Consider the following 24,081-nt stretch of genomic DNA (forward strand, 5'->3'; position numbering starts at 1 on the left):
CAGTCACGACATGGGACCTGAACTTGGTTTTAACAAGACTCATGCGTTCCCCTTTTGAACCCATAGATTCTTGTGATCTGAAATTTCTCACATGGAAGACTATCTTCCTCATAGCCTTTACATCAGCTAGGAGAGTAAGTGAATTACAAGCACTAGTCACATACGAACCTTACACTAGATTTCTACATGACAGGGTGGTTCTCCGCACGCATCCAAAATTCCTTCCCAAGGTAGTGATGGAATTTCACTTGAATCAATCCATAATTTTACCCACATTCTTTCCAAGGCCTCATTCTCATCAAGGCGAAAGAGCTTTACACACCTTAGACTGCAAGCTTGCATTGTCTTTCTATATAAACCGCACAGCAGTCTACAGGGAATCTAAGCAACTTTTTGTTTCTTATGATCCAAACAAACCAGGTAAAGCTGTGGGTAAACAGACTTTATCAAACTGGCTAGCAGATTGCATACAGTTTTGATATGAACAAGCAGGCCTTCCTCTCCAAGGGCGAGTAACGGCACATGCAGTCAGGGCAATGTCAACCTCAGTAGCACACTATCGTTCAGTGCCAATTCTAGACATTTGTAAAGCAGCAACATGGAGTTTTCTTCACACATTTGCAGCTCATTACTGCTTAGATAAAGAAGGAAAACAAGATTCAGCCTATGGACAATCTGTCTTAAAGAACTTGTTTCCAGTATAAACCAAACTCCTTCTACATCCAACCTGCTGTGATTTACGGCTGACTCAGTTCACCAACAATAATTAACTGTTGCTTCATTACACACTGACTCAGCCTTTAGCTTGCTAATCACCCATATGTGAGGACTAGCATCCTGCTTGTCCTGGGATAAAGCAAAATTGCTTACCTTGTAATAGGTGTTATCCCAGGACAGCAGGATGTAGTCCTCACAGAACCCACCCACCACCCCACGGAGTTGGGCCTTAGACCTTTATTGTTTTATTTTTGCTAACGCTTTTTGTTACATACGAGACTGAAGAGAGACACCTGTGGCAGAGAATATCATAGCATGCTGGGCATGCTCAGTGGCCTCTCGAGGCCAGTCAAAAGTTCTAGAAACTTTGACAAAGTTTTTCCCGCACTAAGGCTCCGTTCATGACGTCACCCATATGTGAGGACTACATCCTGCTGTCCTGGGATAACACCTATTACAAGGTAAGCAATTTTGCTATCTGTAAAATGAGTGAAGTGGAACAGGTAAACATGAATTGTTTGTTTCTCACAGGACAAACAGGATGGTAGTCCTCACATAAGGGTGACATCACAGGATGGAGCCCAATCACGGAACACTTTGTCAAAGTTTCTAGAACTTTGACTGGCACCTACTGGGCATGCCCAGCATTGCACTAAACCTGCAAACAGCAGGGGTCCCTCTTCAGTCTTCTTTTTTCCATGTGGCAGTAGCCATGCGGGTTAAGGAGCTCCACAGAGATTCCTGACAGGAATTTTCCTCACGGAATAACTAAAAACTTTCATACCCCACAGGGGTCCCTCCTTCGAATTTTTGACTCTGCGATACTCCGGTAAGTTTTTACCCGTTTTCGGTCGATTCCCGTTGAGTTTGGCCCTCGCGGCCTAGTGACCGTCGACCGTACTGCGGCTAAATTTTTCAAAGGCCATGGCATTGGGGTTCTGTCGGTGCCCGGACTGTACTCGTACCATGTCCATTACAGACCCGCATAAAGTCTGTGTAATGTGTCTCGGGTGTGAACATAATGTCCTGACTTGCACCAAATGTGCCTTAATGACACCAAAAGGTTGCAAGGCCAGAATGGAGAAAATGGAACTTCTCTTCCGTTCTCAAACTCCACCGTCTATTGCATCGACACAGTCTCAACCGGCACCGTCCACTTTGCGCCAGTATCGTTCACCAGCCGGTGACCGTCTGGCGTCAATGACTTCTCGGCCTTCAACTACCTCTACCCCCCCCCCCCCCTCAGGATGGAGGGGATCGTAGAAACATCGGCATCGACACCGCAAGTCTCGGACCATCAAGGAAGGAAAATCTTCGACCTCGCCATTGTCTGAGCCGCCATCGAAGAAACCCCGTCCAGAAAAGGCACCGACCCTTTCTGCGACCGGGTCACCGAGGCAACCCTCACCCGGACGGGTGTGGGGAGCCGAGACTCCGCCTTTAACGGTGGTCCCTCTGGCTATGTCTCTGCCTCCTTCTTCCCTTCCGGAGCCAGGGCTGCTTGCTCCAGGTCTCTGTGAAGAACTGGACCGGATGGTTCAGGAGGCTGTCATAAGGCGATGCACAGACCTCAAGTTCCTCCGCCACCGAAACCGGTGCCGATTGTGGAACCGACCACCGATCTGATTCCGGCAGCACTGGCACTGCTGCTCTCGAAGATGGAAACACTTATAGCCGCTTTTCCACAGATGGATCCTGGGTCACCGATGGCTCCGGTGCTTTCCCCGCTTACCCTGTCATCGGGAGGGGAAACACCGTTCTGCATTCCTCCATCTGGAGTGCTTCCAATGCCGATGCGCCCATCAGTGCCACCGCTCCATCCATCGATGCCTGCACCGGTGCCCTCGATACCCTCATCTGTGCCCCCAGCACTTCCCTCGATGCCTTCAGAACCTAGACCAGGACCTTCAGGAATACCATTGTCCCCTCTTTCTCAGGCTGCTAGAGGGGCAGGTCCTGATCCCTTATGACACCTGGACCGACGATTCTTCTCAAGACACCGATGACTTGCCATCGCCGCCTTCTCCTACTGAAAGCAGGAAGCGTTCTCCTCCAGAGGACCTATCCTTCATAAATTTTGTGAAGGAAATGTGTGAATTGGTTCCCTTCTAATTTCAGACTGAACAGATGACGGGCATCAAATGATGGAGCTGTTATGATTCCTGGATGCTCCCAAGGAAATAAACTCCATCCCTATTCACCAGGTTCTTTTGGATCTCCTCAAAAAGAACTGGGAACACCCTGGTTCTGTTGCTCCAGTCAACAGAAAAGCTGATACCACTTATTTGGTCCAGTCAGCCCCAGGATTCCAGAAACCTCAGCTGGATTACCAGTCTGTGGTGGTAGAATCTGCCCAAAAACAGGCAAAAAGATCAAAACCCCCACTCTTCCTTTCCCCCAGGTAAGCACCAGAAATTCCTGGATGCCATCGGCCGGCGTGTCTTCCAGGGATCGATGCTTATCTCTCGGATCGCCTCCTACCAGCTATATATGACCCAGTACAACAGGGTCTTATTCATGCAGATACAGGACTTTGCAGAGTCCCTGCCTCAGCAATTCCAAGAACAACTTCTCACCCTAGTACACAAGGGTTTTGAGGCAGGGAAGTATGAAATAAGATCTTTTTATATCTTTGACACCGCTTCCAGGGTATCTGCAACTGCTATTTCGGCAAGAAGATGGGCCTGGCTTAAGTCTTTGGACTTGTGCCCTGAAGTACAAGACAGATTATCTGATCTGCCCTGTATAGGAGACAATCTGTTTGGGGAACAGATTCAGCGAACGGTAGCGGAACTCCGTGAGCTCTCTCTGATGCCCTCTGAGTACTCCTCCAAACAGCCTTTCAGGAAGGATACTAAAAAATCATTCTTCCGTCCAAAAAAGTCCTATCCACCACAGTTTAGGACTCGTTCCCCGAGACCTTTCCAAAAGGCCCAGTCTCGTCAACCTCATAAACAAAAGCCGCAAGCAGCTTCTCAGCCGGGCCCTGCTTCCGGTTTTTGACTCCTACATAGAGAGCAGCAGCCAGTTTCCACTGCCTCACATACCAAAACTCTACAAATAAATAAATAAATACCAGTGGGAGATCGATTTATGCCATTTCAACAACAGGTAGCACACAATCACCTCAGACCAGTGGATCCTTACCATAATCTCTCAAGGTTATCGCCTGAACTTTATCTCCATTCCACCGGCCTCCCCACTTCTACTGGCATGGAGAACATCTGACCACTCACTACTCCTGGAGCAGGAGGTCTCCCTCCTCCTCCAGTCCAGAGCAATGGAACCAGTACCTTACTCTCAACAAAGGCCTAGGATTCTATTCCCAGTACAATCTAATCCCCAAAAAATCGGGAGGCGTTCGTCCAATTCTGTACCTACGTGCCCTCAAGTACCTCCAACGAGAAAAGTTCAAGATGGTAACCTTGGGTTCCCTCCTTCCTCTTCTGCAAAGAGGAGACTGGCTCTGCTCTCTCAATCTCCAAGATGCATACATGCACATTGCGATAAATCCATCTCATCGCAGGTTCCTGAGATTTCTAGTAGGCCCCAAGCACTATCAATACTGAGTGCTCCCATTTGGCCTGGCATCTGCACCACGAGTCTTCACCAAGTGCCTCGTAGTAGTAACAACCTTCCTCAGGACTCAAGGTGTTCACGTCTACCCCTATCTAGACGATTGGTTGATCAGGGCTCCCACTCAGCAAGCTGCTCTGTCGTCCCTATGTCTTAGTTTACACAGTCTGATTTCGCTAAGATTTCTAGTCAACTACGCAAAATCCTGCTTAGTCCCATCTCAAAATTTATCATTCATAGGGGCAGACTTGGACACCTTGCAGGCAAAGGCATTTCTGCCTCGACAGCGAGCTCTCACTCTCGTCTCCCTCGCACACCAGCTACAGTCTCAGCAACGCACGACTGCACGCCACTTCCTTATCCTACTGGGACACATGGCGTCCTCAGTACAGGTTACCCCAATGGCCCGCTTGGCCATGAGTCATGCAGTGGACTCTAAGGTCACAATGGACTCAGTCCGTTCAACCTCTACCAACCACTGTCCACATCACCAACTCACTCTGTCAGTCTCTAGCCTGGAGGAAAAATCAGATCAATCTCCTCCAAGGCCTGCCCTTACAGGCTCCAGACCCTCAAATAATTCTCACCACCGATGCTTCCAACCTTGGCTGGGGAGCCCATGTGGCCAATTTGCAAACACAAGGAACTTGGTCTCCAGAGGAAGCCAAACACCAAATCAATTTCCGATTCAGACGGACAACCAGGTGGCCATGTGGTATATCAACAAACAGGGAGGGACGGGCTCCTTCTTACTGTGTCAGGAAGCTGCGCAGATATGGACAGAGGCCCTCTCCCACTCAATGTACCTCAGGGCCACCTATTTGCCGGGAATGGACAATGTGTTGGCGGACAACCTAAGTCATGCTTTCCATCCGCACGAGTGGTCCCTCAACCCCTCAGTAGCGGACGCAATATTCCAACATTGGGGTCATCCTCGCATAGACCTCTTTGCGTCACCTCAAAACCGCAAGGTAGAGAAATTTTGCGCTCTTACTCGCAGCCAAAACTCACAGCCAAGAGATGCATTCTCCCTCTCATGGGCAACCGCTCTCCTATATGCATTCCCTCCTCTTCCACTTCTCTCGAAGACTCTCGTGAAGTTACGTCAGGACAAGGGACGCATGATCCTGATAGCACCTCACTGGCCTTGCCAAGTATGGTTTCTAATACTTCAGGATCTCTCCATTCGTAGGCACATTCCCTTGTGATCAGACCCGCTTCTGATCACTCAAAACGATGGGTGCCTGCGCCACCCTAATCTTCAAGCTTTGTCCCTGACGGCCTGGGTGTTGAAAGGTTAATTCTTCAGCCACTTTTAACCTTTCGGAGCCAGTTTCCCGTGTCCTGATTGCTTCGCGGAAGCCTTCCACGAGAAAGTCTTACCTCTACAAATGGAACAGGTTTGTCATGGTGTTCTCCTCAATCCCTTGATCCCTTTACCTGTTCCACCACGAAGTTTCTAGACTATCTCTGGTACTTGTCAGAATCAGGTCTAAAAACTTCCTCCATCAGAATGCATGTCAGTGCGGTGACCGCCTTCCATAAAGGTGTCGGGGATGTTCCTATTTCAGTACAACCCCTCGTAACACGTTTTCTGAAAGGCTTGCTTCACCTCAAGCCTCCACTATGGCCCACGGCCCCTTCTTGGGACCTCAATCTGGTTTTGGGTCGCCTCATGAAACCACCATTCGAGCCTCTCCAATCCTGTGATCTTCACTATCTCACATGGAAAATGATTTTTCTTTTGGCAATCAGATCTGCTCGCAGAGTTAGTGAGTTACAGGCCCTAGTTACCTATCCGCCTTACACTAAACGTCTGCAGGACCAGGCAGTACTCCGCACTCACCCTAAGTTCTTACCTAAGGTAGTAGCGGAGTTTCACATTAATCAATACATTATACTACCTACCTTCTTTCCCAGGCCTCACTCCAATCCAGGAGACAGGCTCTGCATACCCTTGACTGCAGACTGGCTCTAGCCTTCTATCTAGACCATACAGCTGCCCACAGGAAAAGCACTCAATTGTTTATCTCTTTCCATTCCATCAAATTGGGGCAGCCTGTGGGTAAGCAGACTCTCTCCTCCTGGTTAGCGAACTGCATATCCTTTTGCTATCAGCAAGCAGGCATTCCGCTTCAAGACCGTGTTAAAGCATACTCTGTGAGGGCCATGGAGAGTTCAGTAGGGCACCTACACTCGGTGCCGCTTCCTGACATTTGCAGGGCTGCTACCTGGAGATTCTCTCCATACCTTTACAGCCCATTATTGCTTAGACAAGGCCGGAAGACAAGATTCCATCTTCGGCCAGTCTGTCTTGTGAAACCTTTTTACAACTTGATGTACCAACACCCTTCCGCCTGCCTGTTAGGGTTCAGGATGCCCTCTACCAAATTCCACCCCAGTCCTTTTGCCTATTGCACATCTTGGGTACATTTGGTGCATTTCTTGGACATCCTCAGCTCTGTACTCACCCATATGTGAGGACTACCATCCTGCTTGTCCTGTGAGAAAGCAAGTGTTGCTTACCTGTAACAGGTGTTCTCACACGACAGCAGGATGTTAGTCCTCACAAAACCTGCCTGCCGCCCCACGGTGTTGGGTTCGTTACATTTTCTTATTTTATTTTTCGGCACTTCCTGTAGCTTTAAACAAGACTGAAGAGGGACCCCTGCTGGCTGCAGGTTTAGTGCCATGCTGGCCATGCCCAGTAGGTGCCAGTCAAAGTTCTAGAAACTTTGACAAAAGTGTTCCGTGATTGGGCTCCATCCTGTGATGTCACCCATATGTGAGGATTAACATCCTGCTGTCCTGTGAGAACACCTTTTACAGGTAAGCAACACTTGCTTTACTCTTTCAAAAAATACCAAGACTAGGGGGGACACAATGAAATTACTAAGTTGTACATTCAAAACTAAAAATATTTTTTTTTACTCCATGCCTAATTAAGCTCTGGAATTCATTATCAGAGGATGTGAAGAAAGCTGATAGTGTACCTGCATTTAAAAAAGGTTTAGAGAAGTTCCTGGAGGAAAAGTCCATTAACCATTAAGGTGGATTTGGGGAAATCCACTGCTTATCCCTATATATCAAAAGAAATGAATAGATGGAGAACCTTCATTAAGCCCTGCAGAATCATGTTTGTGATCTATTGAATGTGTTCATGCCAGCTGTGCTCAGTTATCTTGTAGAGCTGATGTTTTGACTTGGTTTTTCTATACTTCGCCTCCATCAGTTGTGAAAAAAGTTATCTTGTTCCCATCTTATGAGCCCTTACTTTGTGCAGTATCTCATCACACACAGCCATCATTCAGCTAGCTGCACTGGCTCTGCCACCCTCCAGCTCTCAGTAGGACTCTTGCAGTTTAATTAGGACTTTATCGCCAAGCTGTAAACAGCAGTACTAGCAAAAAGATTTGAATTGTTACCTATTAAACTCAGTCATGGAAATGTTTCCCTTTTTCATTATGATTTTATTCCTGAAGCAATATTAGGGTATAAAGATTCTGCAGCTGCCTCCATGGCCAAACCTACCATTATAAATCTGAGTAAATCAAGGCACTGCTGTACTAGTCTATCAGAATTCTGTGCAGACACCATACATTAGATATAAACAATAGTACAGATCCATGGAGAGGACTTAATAGTGTAGTCGTAATCAAAGTGATACATCTTTTATTCCAGAAAGTGTGGAGACATAAGAACTATATTAGGTCAAAGCAGAAGGGGAGGGAACCTAAAAACGAAACAAAGTGGAAGCCGTAAAATAGATTTTTAAGGCTCTTACTCTTGCTTCCTTAATTGTGTCACAGGACTCTCTCTCTGTCAGCTTTTTGGGCTCATGTACTGTTTAAATGCATTTACAGTTGCAAGTGTATAATTCATGACTTTGTTAGATCCTTAGCCTGCCAGTCACAAGCTCTGTTCATGGCTTTGCACAGCAGGGCATTTAAACAGGCGATTAAAGACACAATTCCAGGCTAATCTGGCTCTTCACACTGCAGCACTCAGTGCCTGCACCTTAACCTGTCTTTCCCAACAGCTGACTGCCCGATTATCAATTGAATAGATTTCTACTGGTGCCATTCCCCCTCTGCATCCTGGCCTCTATCCAAGGCCTCACCTTTCCTTATGTCCTAAGCCTTTCTTCATCTCCAACTGAAGGTCCCCCAATTGGCTTCAGGTGTCCAATTACTTCTAACTAGGCTTCCAGCTCAATCTGCCTGAGAATTACACATCCTTTAGTTTTGACCTAATGTTTGTGTCCACATTTTCTGGCATAAGTTATGCGGCTCATTGTGGCTACATTTAAGTCCTCCCCAAGTCCAGCTTCCCAGAAGATTTTTCTCAAATATGGCCTCTTTGGTCAACTATGAACCCTTACTCTGGGCCTCCAAAAGGATTCCTCTAACCATGAGCTCACTTCTGTTTGGTCTTCAGTATGCGCGCTCAAGTTCCCCAGTTGTTGCATCATTTATATCCTTCCTCAATCTGTGTAGAAACGTGGAATCGGGCTGTTTTAATTATAGGTCTGTTATGGAATAATCTGCCAAATGATCTCAGGCTGATGGCAAATTATAAATTGTTTAGAAAAAAAAACTGAAATTGCTTTTTCAAGAAGCTTTCACTATCAATTCTTCAAATTACAAGTCTTAAAAAGACTGAGACCTCTCCTCCATTTTCAAGATTTCCGATTAGTTCTACAGGCAATCATTCTTACTAAAATAGATTACTGCAATTCACTCCTACTGGGCCTCCCTGCTAACGCCATAAAACCTCTTCAGATGTTGCAAAATGCTTCAGCAAGGATCCTAACCAAGACTAACAAAAGAGAACACATCTCACCCATTTTAAAAAGCCTACACTGGCTTCCTGTCAAATTCAGAATACTCTTCAAAGTGCTCTCATCAATCCACAAGGCACTACATAACATTGCCCCACTCGAGCTCAAAATCCCTCTCAAACTCCACACCTCTACCAGACCAGTGAGACAAGCCTACAGAAACAACCTTCAGATTCCACCGATGAAGTCAGCATTAAGCAAAAGAGCCTTCTCTACAGCCGGTCCCAAACTCTGGAACGCTCTCCCGTCAGACCTCAGATCAGTGCAATGCCCCACTACATTTAAAAAAAGACTTAAGACCTGGTTATTCAATCAAGCTTTCTCATAACCATCAGTCTGCGGAATTTTCCCTGCCAAGGATCCCTTCTTTGGTAACCCCCTAGAGAACTATATAAATCATCTCTAGTACTCTCTATTACCACCCAAAGAACTCTCAGGTCATCTATGAATCCTTGGCAGTCTAAAAATCAAATACCCAGCCTTATACCTATCACCTATTTCTTTAGCCTACATCTGGCTCCGTAGCATTTGTTATGTTGTTAACCCCATATATCTGTATCCAAGTTCCATCTACCTGTTCATTGTAAGACATTAACTTGTCAATGTTTCTGTTTAAAATGTAAACCGAATTGATCAGTAACTCTGTTATTGGAAAGTCGGTATATAAAAGTGCTAAATAAATAAATAAATCATTTAATTTTAGGTTATAAGTAAATTTTGTTACATATGTATATGAATGGTTTCAATTTTATGTATTTTGTTTGAAATTGTATGCCACTTAGCATGTTTTATTATAAGCAGATTAATTTTAATAAGCTACAGTATTGTACTTTTACACTTTGTCCATAAGTCAAGGGAATTACCTGATAGTAACCAGTCTGTTCTTCCCCTGGAGGGGCAAATGTATCTGGGAGATTGACGTGGTGGTTCTTTTTTTATTGGGAAGTCTTAAATTATCAAAAACAAATCTGAGTGTCTATTAAAATAAGGCTTTTTATGTGATGTGGGTGGGGTAACAGACTGGATTTTGCCATCTTTCCTTTTTATTCATGTCTTCCTTCATCTTAAATATATAATTCTAATTTTTTTTCACCATATTTATAGCCAAGTCTGAAGAGAGCTGGGAATCTCCTAAACAAGTTAAGAAGAAGAAAAAAGCCAGAAGAGAAACGTGAATATTTCCCCCCCCCTAAGCCGGACATGAGGTGTTCAGATGCTATCTTGAAGATTATGCTGTTTATGCAATAATTTGTGAACATGTACAGAATTTTATATAAATTTAAACAATTTTTAAATTGTAACTGCTGTGGACACAACTATCCTTGAACGGAAACCATGGAAATTAATTTTGTGAAATAAAATCTGCAGAGTATACTACAATGCTGGAAGACATTCTGAAGAGGCTGTGGGTTTTTTCCACTTAAAGGGAAGACAGTTTTTTGATTTAATTAAAATAAAGGAAACGAAAAGCTTGGCTTTACAACACAGTGCCCTGTTTACAACAATTTGTGTCTGTCTGGTCTGTATTTGGGGGGAGGGGGGAAAAGGGGGATTCTGAGAGAAAGGGGTTTCTGTGAATTCGTATTTTTTTTGCATCTCTCTTTGCTGAACGATGCATTAATAGCAAAATGTCTACTATTTGCATCTGTTTTATGCTTAAATGAAAGTGCTTTGATTAAATCTGCCATATCTTACTCATATGTTGGTTAGCAATGTGCTCCCTGGTAAGGAAATCACAAGTGCAAATATTGTTCAGTAAAAAGAAACCTTAGTACAGTGAGGCCTCCATGGTTCAGTATAAGTCAACAAGCTTTTGATTGAGGCAGTGAATGAGTGTTGAGAGGAGTGAGTGTGGATCATTGGTTTTGACTGTCTTATAACACTTGAATTTTTCAAAGTATCAGTTGATATTTTTTAAAATTATATTTTGTGACTATGACCGTATATGCTTAAATGTTCTGGGAATTTGGGTTTCTAGTCTCTGAGCCTTATTCTCTTTAGGGTCAGAGCAGATTTTCACTTGTAATTAGGAAAAACTGATAGTACAATAGCCATAATTTCCCCCTTCCATTTAACCATCATTAAGTAGTCCAGTTAATTACCTGTTCATGTTTAGTTTCCCGTGGCTGCTACGGTTGGGCTAAAAAATGTAAATATATATATATATATATATATATATATATATATATATATATAAAATCTGAAAGGTGTTGTCTTTATTTATAGACTCACACTGTTCTAGACCTGGAAAACTTGGTGGTGTAAAGGGAAGGAAGGGACAGAATATGCTTCAGAGAGCTTTAATTGACATTGTCAAAATCACTAGTTATCAGGAATATTTGTTTGTACTGCCTTAACCTGTAGTATGTATGAGTATTTCTTGAAGGGGATTTGTTTTTTATAAATTTAGAAAAAAAAAAAAATCTTGCCGGTATTGCAGTTGTAGTAAAAAATAAATAAATAAATAAAATTCCACCTTGAAATTGCATTAATTAAATTAGAATGGTGTATATGAGTGTTGGCACCATTTTCTGGCACTGTGTAATTATGTTGTATCAAACTGGCAGGTATCTTTGTATCTATAAGTAGTGCATGCCATGCCATGTACACTGTAAATAGCCTTTACCAAATGTATGTGCTTTTGAAAAGGACCATGAATTAACATCACTTTTTGGTGAATTGTGTATACAAAAAAAAAAGCCATGATTTATTTGATGTGACTGGCTTCACTGTTTGTGGCAAAAAGAATGAAACGGTTTGTAACAGCTGTAACCAATGGTACTGTACTGATAAACCATCCAATATTTTGTCTTATTTTATTTGACTGTGGTTTGGTAGCACTGACTTGCAAGGCTAGAAAAGCTGAAGAGAAATGGTTTAGTTGTACTGAAGACCAGCCTTATTAATGGACGGCTTTCCTAATGAGTACTAACTTTTGTGTAGGTGTTCGGACACCTGCTTCAGGAACATGGCAAGTATGTTTACATGTTCAGAAGTTTCTTGTTTAATTCAATAACATTTCTAAGTTGATTTATTAAAATAAATCAAGTAAATGGATAGTGGTTTGTGTGTTCCTGTGAGAGGTGGGGATGGTGTGGCACTATTTCGTTTTTGTTTTAAAGTGTGAGGGAGAAATAAGATCTTAGTTTCTTACCCCTGGAGGTTTGTGCTTCTCATGGCAAATATGCAGCAAAACCTGAATATCTGGCCTTATCACCTGTTGTAAAAGGTGTTCAGGTCTTCCTAACGAATTCAGCAAGACCAGAACAGCCCCACAACTACCACAACACCAAAAGGAAAAAAAATTGCCTGAGTAGTAGCATCCTTATTGCACCTCCCCTTGCTTAAAAATGAGGGGCCCCCCGCCAACTACCAAAGCTTTATACCCACAGGAAAAGAAGTCCTCTTCACTTCCCGTGATGTAAAAATGTACTGCTGGGGGGAACCGCCAGCCCTCCTTGCATCCCCCCTTGCACTCCATGCTTTTAAAAATAAATGTAGGCCCTGCACCCCTTCCCTATTGGCCAAACTTGTAATAGTATGTGTTGCTGACATCCCTCCCACCCATCCACAGTGATAACCAAACTCCTCCCTACCCCTGTCCCACCTCAAAAGAAGCCAAAGCCTAGCAAGGATATTTGTAGAGGGAGGGGGGGAACTTGCATAATGGCTTGGTTATCGCTGTCAGGCCAATATAATAAAGTGCAGTTTAATGAGTGGTTGGATGCGTTTTAGACGCGCAACCATAACCCCCGATGCAATAAGGGGAATCCGCACTTCCAAAACACGTGTCCAAAGGCATAGCTAATAGCACTCATTACGTGTAATTGCCATGTAGATGAGGCTATTAGCTATTGCCCGCAATGTAAAAAATCCCTGTGCGGCAGAGACTCACTTTTTAACCCATAAAATTTAATGCCTGCCTAGAGCAGGCTTAGTCTTCCCGCATGTCAAGGGCTCAACTTAAAAACAAAAAACAGCTTTTCTGGGGTTCCTTCCTACTTAGATACTAAGTAGGAAGAGCCACAGAAAGCCGCACCAAGCAAAAGAAAAATCTTGACACAATTTCGAGGCACACGATATACACCCACAATATTCATGTTCCGGGTTGTATATATTGTGTGTGCGTATTGTGCTGGTAAAATAGTTGCCATGGGAAATAAGTCTGTTTTACTAACCCGTGCACAGTCACATCTCCTGGGCACCCCATGCCATGGATGCACTAGGTATGCACAGTTTATCCCTCATGCATCCTTTTTAGCTTGGCAGCTCATTTGCTTATTACATTGGGCGCCCAGGAGCGGTGATTGTGCGTGCATTAAAAAAAAAAAAAAGTGCGCACATTTGGGAAGCACGTATTTAGCACATCCATTTTGCATCGGCCTGTGTGGATGGGAAAAGGGTTTTGGCACAATGGCATTGCCATTTTTTAAAGCATGGGATGAAAGGGGAAGGCCCTACAATGAAGAAAGAGATGAGATTAGAGATATATGAGATCTATAGATATAGAATGACTTGCAAAAGTATTCAACCCCCTAAAATGTCAATAGTTTTGTGTGGCTGACACAGATTGTTCCAGGCAGTATGCTCTTAAAGTAAATTTTCAAAGTTACAATTCATTATTTCTCTGCAATAAAATAAACTGAAAAATGCTGCTTGCATACATATTCAACCCCTTCAGACTAGCATTTGGTAGAACCACCTTTTGCTGGAATAACAGCTTTGTTTGTTGGGGTAAGTTAGCAAACTGGCAGTGACTATTGCCCATCCTTCCTGGAAGATTTTGCTCCAGGTTGTTCAGGTTGGTTGGATGACACTTACAGACTGCAATTTCCAAATAGTGCCACATATTCTTGATTGAATTGAGATCTGGGCTTTGATTTGGCCATTGTAGAACATTCACCTTTTTGTCCAACCACTTTTGTGTTGCTTTGGCCTTGTGCTTGGGATCATTGTCACCCTGAAAGGTGAAATGTTTTATCGAGTTTTATATACCATCATTCGGTTTCGCCATCATAATGGTTTACAAGTTTTGAAGTAATATAGTATGTTAATGAGTTAGCATAGACATTATGATCAAAGTTAGTTATAGCAATATTAAGGTTAGTTATACATTTTCCAAGGCTAGTTATACATTTTTCATATGGTTGCAAGAGGCGGTATAGGGGAAGTTCACATGGTTCATATAGATGGGATGGGTAGGTAAATATGTTCACACACGGTGAGAGAGATGAACATAGAGAGGGCTGGTATTGTGGTATATAGTGGGGGGGATGTATGGTAGTGAGTGTTGTGGTAGGCTTTGGTGAACAGCCAGGTTTTCAGGTCCTTCTTGTAGGTTTTTAAGTTAAGTTGTGTTTTTACTTCGATTGGGAGGGTGTTCCAAAGTTTGTGGGATCCGATGGATAGGGCTCTTTCACGAGTTGTTTAGTTGGGTCGATTGGATGGGTGAATTTTCAGGAGGCCCTTGTTGGTTGAACAAAGGTTTCGTTGTGGTGTATGGGGTTTGAACATGGTACCTAACCAATTAGTTTGATTTCCGTGGATTAGTTTGTGTAGAATGGTCAGAATTTTGTAATCGATGCAATATTTTATTGGGAGCCAGTGTAGAGATATGAGAATTGGAGTGTTATGTTCGTGTTTTTTTGTTCCTGTTAGGATTCTGGTGGCTGAGTTCTATAGGATTTGAAGGGGTCGGATTATGGAGAGTGGTAAGCCGAATAATGAGTTGCAGTAGTCAAGATTGGAGAAAATGAGTAGTTGTAGGACAGTTCTGAAGTCATCTGGGGATAAGAGGTTTTAGTCGTCTGAGTGTTAGTAATTTGTGGTATCCTTCCCTGATTTTGTTAGAGATGTGGATCCTGAAGGATAGTTCACTATCAATGGTGACTGCTAGGTTGTGAGCATGTTTATAATGAGTTTTTCAAATTGGTTAGCTGTTTAATTTCAGTGAGATACATGGCTGGGTTTTTTTGTATGTTTCCTCCAATGTATTATGTATTGGGATTAATATTTGAATATAGTCTGCATATAGGAAGTGGGTCAGACCAAGGCTAGCTAGAAAGTGGCATATTGAGAGGAAGTAAATATTGAAGAGTGTTGCAGATAATGCTGATCCTTGAGGAACTCCTGTGTTAAGGTTAATTTTCTTTGAGAGGGTATTGTTGATTGATACTTGGTAGCATCTGTGTGAGAGGATGAAAACCAATGTACATTTTTTCCAGTTTCTCCTATTTTGGTTAGGCAGTCAAAGGATTGAGTGGTTTACTGTATCAAATGCTGCTGATAGATCTAGGAGGATCAGCAGGTAGCTTTGGCCGTTATCAAATCCTCTGAGCACGGTGTCCTTTATTATTTATTTTTAATTTTTATATGCTGACATTCTTGTATAGTATACAAATCATACCGGTTTACATTAAAACAGGAGATGCAGGAAAAAAGTTACCTTTGTCAAATACATTTAACATTAATAACAATGAAAATTGTTAACAAGGAATAATAGCTATGAAAAAAGAGAAAGGTAAACAAAAATGGAAGAAACATAGAAGTGAGAGGAGTAGTATTTCAGTGCTTAGGTTTTTCCTGAAACCAAATTGCGTAGGGTATAGGATGTTTCTAGGTGGTCGGTGAGCTGGGAGTGGATGATTTTTTTCAATGTTTTTGGTAATGAATGGTAGGTTGGATATGGGGCGGTAGTTTAGAAAACTGAAGCAGGTTGTCTTGTAGTATTTCCCTGTATGCTGTACTATCTATCCATCCTTCAATTTTAACAAGATGCCTGGTCCCTGTTGAGGAAAAGCATCCCCACAGCATGATGCTGCCATCCACATTCTTTACTGTTGGGATTGTGTTTGCTGAGAAATGGGCAATGTTAGGTTTGCACCATATACAGCGTCTTGAATTTTGGTGTAAAAGCACCATTTTTCTCATCTGACCACAAAACCTTACCCCGCATTTTAGCTAGGTCACTCTGATGCTTTCTGACAAAGTCCAGATATGCTTTGAAGTGTGTTTCTTCAGTAATGGCTTCTTTCTAGCTACCCTTCCATGCAGGCCAGTTGTATGCAGAGCTCTTGATATGATTAACTGGTGCACCTCCACTCCAGATTCAGCCACTGAACTTTGTAGTGCCTTCAAAGTGATTGTTGGCATCTCTGTGGCTTCCCTCACAAGTCTCCTTGCTCTGACGCTGAATTTTGAGAGACAGCGTTGGCTAGACAGTGTCTGGGTGGTATGATGCAACTTCTGTTTCCTCACAATTGATCCAACAGTGCTCACTGGGATATCTAAGCACTTGGATATTTCTTAGCATTCAGACAGGTTAATCCATACTGTTATTTACCTCTACTAACAGATGGAGATGGAGCAAAGCTGATGTCGCAGGATATATATACCCCTGCACCAACATCAGCCCGCCACTATTCTCCGTCACTAACCAGATGGTGGACATTCATCTCTCTACTGGGGATTGCTTTATAAAAAAAAAAAAAAAAAAGAAAATGAAAAGAAGGAAATTCACCTCACTCTCCTGTGGTGACATCTTATGGTCCCTCCTTCAGTCGAGTTTTCTTGAGGTGATATCTGCAGATCCCTCCCTCAGACAAGTGCCTCGGTCTTGTAGCCAGTTTGCCAGTGATGATGTAGCCGTAGAGAGAGAAACAGCTGAGAGGCTAGGGGTGCAGGAAGCAGAGCATAGCGGTGAAGGCCTTTGCCCTCTCCCCCCACAGCTGGAGACTGACACTATACTCAGCCGGGACAGGCTGAGTTCAGGTAAGGAGTTAAAAAAAAAAAAAAAAAAAAAAGTGAGGGTTTCCATTCCTCTTCTGGTCTCCAAGCCTCGGCGTGCTGATCAGACGTCCACTCCCACCTCTGAGGGAACTTGGGGAGCCGTGGCTGCTTGGGGTGAACAGTCTTTTGGCTAGGCCCCACCCTCAGGCTTTGTTTAGACACTATGTGGTTGGCCACAGCAGCGTTCATGCGCTTTTCTGCACACAAGTCTGCCGCGAAACAGTGTCTTGATGTCTGTTCACTCTTGTGTGCCTGGATGTGTGCTGAGGTGGGCACCTACCTGGATTGCACGTTGTACCCCTATATTTTGGATGCTTATTGGACATGCCTTGTCTTTGGGCACCCTGTCCACGCTCGCTTGTGTGGCACGTAGCCGGGCGCACAATGGTCAGACGCTTTGGGAGTGTGCTGCTAGTCTTATTTGGGTATTTCAGCTTGGCACCTCCCCCCTAACGTTGGCACTGCTTTGGAGGCTCAGAGGGAGCCCGATCTTCCCAGCATGATGTGGAAATGGGGACTGGAGGGACCTGTCGGATGTTTCACCTGGTTTTGGGGCTTCCCTAACTGGATCGTCAGTTAGGGTAGGCTTATCAGTGGGTACAGGATCAACGGCCAGCCCCCACACACACACACACACTCGTTTTGTATGGGCTTCAGCAGTGTCCACAGGCTTCTCTACATGCAATTCTGCCGCAAAACAGCTTAGCGTATTGAGCAGTTGTTTGGCTAAGCCCTGCTCGTAGGTTTTCTCGATATGGTAGGCCTAAGAGTTCAGGATCGCAAATTGTGGATCCCCACACACCTGGTGCCACAGGTAAGCATCAGATTACATCTACCCCTTGCTCCAGGTTACGCTGAAAGGGGCCCAGGTGGCACGGATGGTGAAGGCAGCCCTTACTCCCTGGAGGAAGGGAAATTCCTCCAGGGTTGGAGCTGTATAGCATAATGTTGCGTTTCTTTCATAGAGATGAATTGCTGGCTTGGATCACCCAGGCACTGAAGATGCTGGGGTGCCAGGTACTGAAGTCAAACAATTCCATTTAGATTCCTTATGGTAAAGCATTATGGATGATGATCAAGAATTGATTGTTTCTTAGCATACAGACTGATGAATTCAGAACCAAGTGGGTAAAGCACCTCTACCAGCAGATGAAGATTGGCACAAAGCTGACATCAGTGAAAGCCTGCTCGTATTCTCAGTCTCCAGCAGGTAGTGGATGTGCATCTCCCTACTGGGGATTGCTTCAAGTTTTAGAAGGAGAAAGAAGGAAACTTAATTTCCTCTGCTCTCCTGTGGTGTGATACCAAATGGTACCTCCCCCAGTTGAGAATTCCTGAGGTGACTTCTGTGGTCCCTCTGAGTGCCTTGGTCCAGTAGCTGTTTTTTTCAGTTGGCATGGACTTAGCTGTTGAAACAGCTGAAAGGCAGTGGGTATAGGTAGCCAAGCATGGCAGTGACAGTACATGCCCCCCCCCCCCCCCCCCCCCCCCCGAAAGACTGTCTCTGTACTCAGCTGGGCTGAGCTCAGGTAAAGCGTAAAAAAAAAAGGAAGGTTTTTTAAATAGGGCTTCCTCTTTCCTCTGGTCTTCGTACTCAGCGTGCCAATCCAACGTTCATTCCCGCTCCTGAAAGAGGTTAAGGGACCTGGGCAGCCTGATGGGTTGAGCAGCTCTTTTGGGCTAGGTCCTACTCAGGCTTTTCTCTGTGCGCTGGGTGATAGACTGCAGCGGCATTTTCGTGCCTTTTCCTGTTAGGCTGCCCCCTTCAGGACCGCCAGTTCGTGTGAGTGCAGCTGGCCGTGCATGTTATAAAATTGCACGTCCATGTGTGCGCATGCGCGTAGGTTTTGAAAATCTACCACTAAGTGCCTTTCCCTTTTGGCTGCCTGTCACATTCAGGCATCTCAGCCTGTTTTTCCTTCTAACTTGTGCCAGCACTGCTTAGAGGCTCAGGGAGAATTACCTTCATCTGATTTTACTAAGCCTGGTTCTTCACAGCCTGATGAGGGCCTGGATAAAGATATGTCAGAAGGGGCACCTGACCTTGGAACTCCCTTAACTGGTTCATCAGCAAGGGAATGTAGCTCAGTGGGTACAGGACAGGTGCCTTCTGGTTTTGCCATGGATCCTTCTGCTTTTTCGTGGGTGGAATTTTTTCAAGAATTGCAATTCTTTCTTCAGGCGCAGTCCTCCACCCCGACCAATCTTGCCAAGTGAGAGTCACAGGTGGTGACTTACCACACATCTGGTACTGCTGTTAAGTGCCAAAGTACACCTAGATCGGTAGCTGGTCTTCCTGATGGGGATCTGGATGGCATGGATAATGAGGCCGATCCTTACTCTCTGGAGGATGGGGAAACTCCTCCAGGACTGGAACCATATAGGACTATGTTGCAGTTTTTTCATAGAGATGAGTTACTGGCTCTGATTTCTCAGACGTTAAAAGATGCTAGAAATACCTGAAGTGGGGTTGATGGCAGCCACTCAAGATATGGTTCTGCGGGCAAGAGCGCACTGCTTACACATTGGAGTCCATGGTCTCAGGACTACTTGATACAGTTTATTACTGGTGGATATCAGCATCAGACTGCAGTGGTGGATGCAAGCAGATCATCTAATGAAGGCCAATCCCCTACAAACACTGGACTGGCTACTGGCACAACAGATACAAGCCTCCCGGTTTGGGGAGCTCACCATCAGAAGTTGACAGAGAACAGAAGAGTACCTCTGGAGCATCAATCTGCTTGAAGCCCGTGCCATTCATCTGGCATGCTTGCGATTTCGCCACCACTTGCAGGGTCGAGCAAACCGAATGATGTTGGACAATACAATGACGGTGGCTTACAGCAATCGCTAGGGAGGAGCCAAGAGACAGAACATGTTGCAGGAAATAGCCCAACTCATAGATTGGGTGGAAGTACATCTTCAGGAGGTCTCGGCCTCACACATTACAGGAATAGACAATATAAGAGCCAACTTTCTCAGCAGACAGTCTGGATCCAGGAGAAAGGGAATTGTACAATGAAGTGTTCCAGCTCATGATGGGCCTCTGGGTCTTCCCATTTCTAGGCTTGCTGGTGACATCACACAATGCAAAGGTTCCTCACTTATTCAGTTGCAGGAGAGATCTGAAGTTTTTGAGCATTGATGCCCTTGTGCAGGAGTGGCTGGAAGGTAGGCTGCTATATGCCTTTTCCCTGTAGCCCATATTGGGCAGAATGATTTGGAGGTTTGAGAGATAGATGGGAGTTGGTACCTCTAGTGGTGCCACATTGGCTCAGGAGGCTGTGGTAAATGGATCTGTGGAGGCTTCTAATGGACTCTCCTCTCAGATTACTGGTCCACAGTGATCTGCTATTGCAGGGGCCTATTCTTCTCGAAGATTGGACTTAATTTGTGTCTTACAGTGTGGTTCTTGAGAGGGCTCATTGTGCTAAAGCATGGGTAGTCCACTGCTGTGAATTCCACCTTGCTTTGAGCATGAAAGTTATTCACTTCTTTAGCCTGTGTTCATGTTCGATGAGTGTTTAATCGTTGATGTGAAGAATAAGGGGTTCATTCTCATTTGGATAAAATCCAGCTCAGTTTGGGTTTTTTTCAGGATGGGTTGTTTAAGGACCTGGCCCTTAATTCCTTGAAGGTACGGGTGGCAGCTCTAGCCTGTTTTTGAGGTCACATGAATGGTGAGCCCTTGTTGGCCCATCCAGTTATGGCCCAGTCCTTGAAAGGGGTGAAATATCTTTTGTCCCCCTTTGCAATTGCCAGTGCTCTCGTGCATTCTTAATCTGGTTCTGGATTTCTGGCAGGTCCCACTTTTCAACCACTGTGTGGCCTCTTCCTGAGGTTACTTACTAGAGTTCTGCATGTAGGGTTTACAAACTGCAGGCTCTCTTATACCAGAAGCTGTCTCTGTGAATGACTCCGGAAGCAGTTCAGATGCGAACTGTTCCATCCTTTTGGCCAAAGGTGGTCTCAGATTTTAACTTGAATCAATCAATTCCCTGCTGCCTCTGAGCAGGGAGAGAGAGGTGGATGAATATCGCCTGTTACAGACCTTGGGTGACAAGCAGCATATCGTGAGGTATTGGAGGTTTCTAAACCTGTCAGGAAGATGGACTGGCTGTTTATACTTCACGGTGGATGTAAATACGGTGAGCCGGCGTCGCAGGCTATGCTTGCCCATTGGATTAAGAAGGTTATCACGGCTGCGTATGTGGATGCTGAGCAGCCATTGTCTAGTCTGGTTAGTGCTCATTCCACTAAGGCTCAGGCAGTATCATAGGCGGCGATTAGATGGTTGTCTCTCATCGATTTCCTGAGCTGGGATGTGGTTTTTCTTACACAACTTCCAGGGATTATCGCCTGGATGTGCAAGTCCGGGAGGACACAGCCTTCGTACGTGCAGTATTGATCGGCCCTGTTCAGGAGTAGCTTTAGTGTATCTCACTGGTGTGGATTAAGAAAAGAGAAAATACTACTTACCTGATAATTTCCTTTTCTTTGAAGACAAGTTTACTCCACCTTCCCACCCTTGCCTGTCAGATAGTGGTGCTATTGTCCTCTTGAGTGCCTGTGTATCCGGGGTTACTGCAAAGTGTCAGATCCAGTCCCTAGATTACTAATATTACACTCCTTGTCTGACCTCAATGGTTTTTTCCTGTTTTTTTAAACTTTATTTAATCAATGAAACAGGCAACAGCAAAAACAGGAACAATACGTAAGAATATGGTTTTGTGTATTTAGTACCCGTACCTCACCCCCCACCCCCCCCCCACCCCCCCCCCCCCCCCTCCCCGGTGGCAGTAGCCTTGGCAGACAGTTCACGGGGAGAGGTGGGTTAGTCGTTAAAGTCCCAATCAATCTCCGGCGTGAGCTTGGGCAGCCATCGTTAACCAATCAGGATTCACTGACGTCATCAATCTTTGGTGGGCACCATCGATCTCTTATAAGCCTGACCCTTGGTGAAAGGTAAGCAGTAAAACCTGCCCAACTCAAGGGAGTCTCTACAATTCTTCCTGGCGTCGCTTTTGTAGTAAGGGCATGTTCCATGGAACATAGACGCAGCATTTGTTTAAACCAATGATCATAGTGGGGAGGTTGGGGTTGCAGCCAGTGCGTCAGTATAATTTGCTTCCCCACCACCCCTGCCTCTTTGATAAATAGGCCGTCATGTCCGGTTAAAAAATAATGGGGTTAAGCGGTAATACTTTATTTAGATACATGGCACAAGCAGACCGGATTTGCGCCCAAAAGAGAGAGATTGCAGCACAGTCCCAGAAACAATGATAAAAATGGCTAGCTGCGGTGGCACATTTAAGGCAGTGATCAGACTGTGCAATGTGCATTTGTTTCGCTCTTTTAGGGATGATATAGCTTTGCCAAAGAAACCTGTATTGATTCTCCCTCAAAATAACATTCTCAGATATTACCTGTAGTTCCTAAATTCCTTCAATGACAATGAGAACAGGCCCCAGGATGACCATTTAGCATATGCTAATTCAATAGGTTTCGAGTCCTCAAGCTTCCTCACTTCCTTGCAATAGTAAGAGACAGTAGGTTTTGATTTTTTCTCACTTGTAGAATATCCCTAATGTGTCTAACTGCTGGAGTCTCCCTTAAATGTGGCTGGTCTGTATAAAATGCATGACCTGTAAGTAGGCAAAGTGATCTGTGTCCGGGATCATAAATCGTTGTAGTGAGTAAAAAGGAAATAAATCCCCCATGAATTTATCGTATAAATTGGAGATAAGGGTGAGGCCCTTTTAGTGCCAGTGATGAAATACACCTTTCCTGGAAGGAAGAGGTCATGATTCGCAATCTCAATCAAGGGGGTAAGCCTGTGATTCACCCGACCCTTCCTGCAAAACATAAGCCAAGTTTTTCTACACGTATGCAGCAGGACCTGAGTCGTAATGTGATGGGGGAGCATCTCTGAGTCAAGCTGCAGTAAAGGGTTGAGCAATTTTGCCTGTTGGAATGGTATGGGGGTAATCATAAGGAGTAAAAGTGGAAGTAGCAAAAAGCCAGTCTTTAATATATCGGAGAGAACAGGCCAAATTATACACTGCCAAATCCGGGCACCCCAAGCCTCCATTCTCAATCGGTCTGGTCAATACCGCTAAAGGTAAGTGGGCACGTTTCCCACTCCATAGGAAGGAGCGAAGAGCTCGATGGAGGGTGTTGTAGTCTTTTTTTTTTTTTTTTTTTTTTTTTTTTGTGACCCAGAGAAGAGCCAGCTGTAGAGTGTAAAGCCACTTAGGTATGAGAACCATCTTAAAGAGGTGCACCCGGGGTAATGGGGTCCACCGCTTCAAGGTGGACAATGTGTAGTCCAGGAGAGGGTGAATATTGGCTTTTTACAATTTATCTACTCGCACCGGGATTTGAATGCCCAAATAACGCATAGTATTGGAGACCCACCTCAACTGAAAATTCCCCGCCCAACAATCGCGCAGGTCTCCCGTAATGTCAGTTACTTCAGATTTTTCATAGTTAATTTTAAGGCCTGCAAAAAGACTAAATTGGTGCAGTACATCCAATACTGCTGAAAGCGAGGGCTGGGGTTGCGTAAGGAAAATCAGTAGGTCGTCAGCAAAAGCAGCTATTTTAAATATTTGTGCTGGGCCCCCAAACCCTTTCACTCTACCACACTCATTTATCTTCCGGAGTAACGGATCTATTGAGATAATGTACAATAGGGGGGATAAGGGGCACCCCTGACGAACTCCCCTCTGGATCGGGACTACGCCGGATAAATGATTGTTTGCCAAAATCCTGGACTCAGGGTGATCATATAGGCTATAGCATTTTGATTTTGGCAAATGGTCATAGCTGTAAGTAGTTTGATAAGGTTTGTATTTGCTTTCCATCCATGCACAAAGCCCGCTTGATGTGATGATATCAGCCTGGCTAGCAATACACTCAGCCGTTCAGCTAAAACTTTTGTTAATATTTTTAAATCACAATTAAGCAAAGATATGGGGTGGTATGAGGAGGGGTATAGTGGATCCTTCCCCGGCTTTGGTAATACTGTAATATAGGCTTCATTAAATGATGCAGGAAAGCTCGTCTTAGTTAGCCCCATGGTAAAGTAGTTAGGGGAACACTGATTGAGTGAAGGAGTATTTTGTAAAAGTCTTAAGAAAAACCATCAGGCCCTG

The 24,081-nt window shown here is 44.5% G+C and overlaps 1 protein-coding gene across 3 annotated transcripts in view; it reads left to right on the forward strand.

The window, feature by feature from the left end:
• The window catches only part of MTDH (metadherin), a 186,394-nt gene extending 174,204 nt beyond the window's left edge, over positions 1 to 12,190 (forward strand). For all 3 annotated transcript variants that reach the window (XM_029591759.1, XM_029591760.1, XM_029591762.1), the window contains one exon: positions 10,238 to 12,190. In XM_029591759.1, the coding sequence (XP_029447619.1) occupies positions 10,238 to 10,308 (71 nt within the window). In that variant the 3' untranslated portion in view covers positions 10,309 to 12,190. The remainder of the gene's footprint in view (positions 1 to 10,237) is intronic.
• Positions 12,191 to 24,081: the final 11,891 nt, after the last annotated feature.

This window comes from Rhinatrema bivittatum, chromosome 2, assembly GCF_901001135.1.
Source record: "Rhinatrema bivittatum chromosome 2, aRhiBiv1.1, whole genome shotgun sequence".
Lineage (NCBI taxonomy): Eukaryota > Metazoa > Chordata > Amphibia > Gymnophiona > Rhinatrematidae > Rhinatrema > Rhinatrema bivittatum.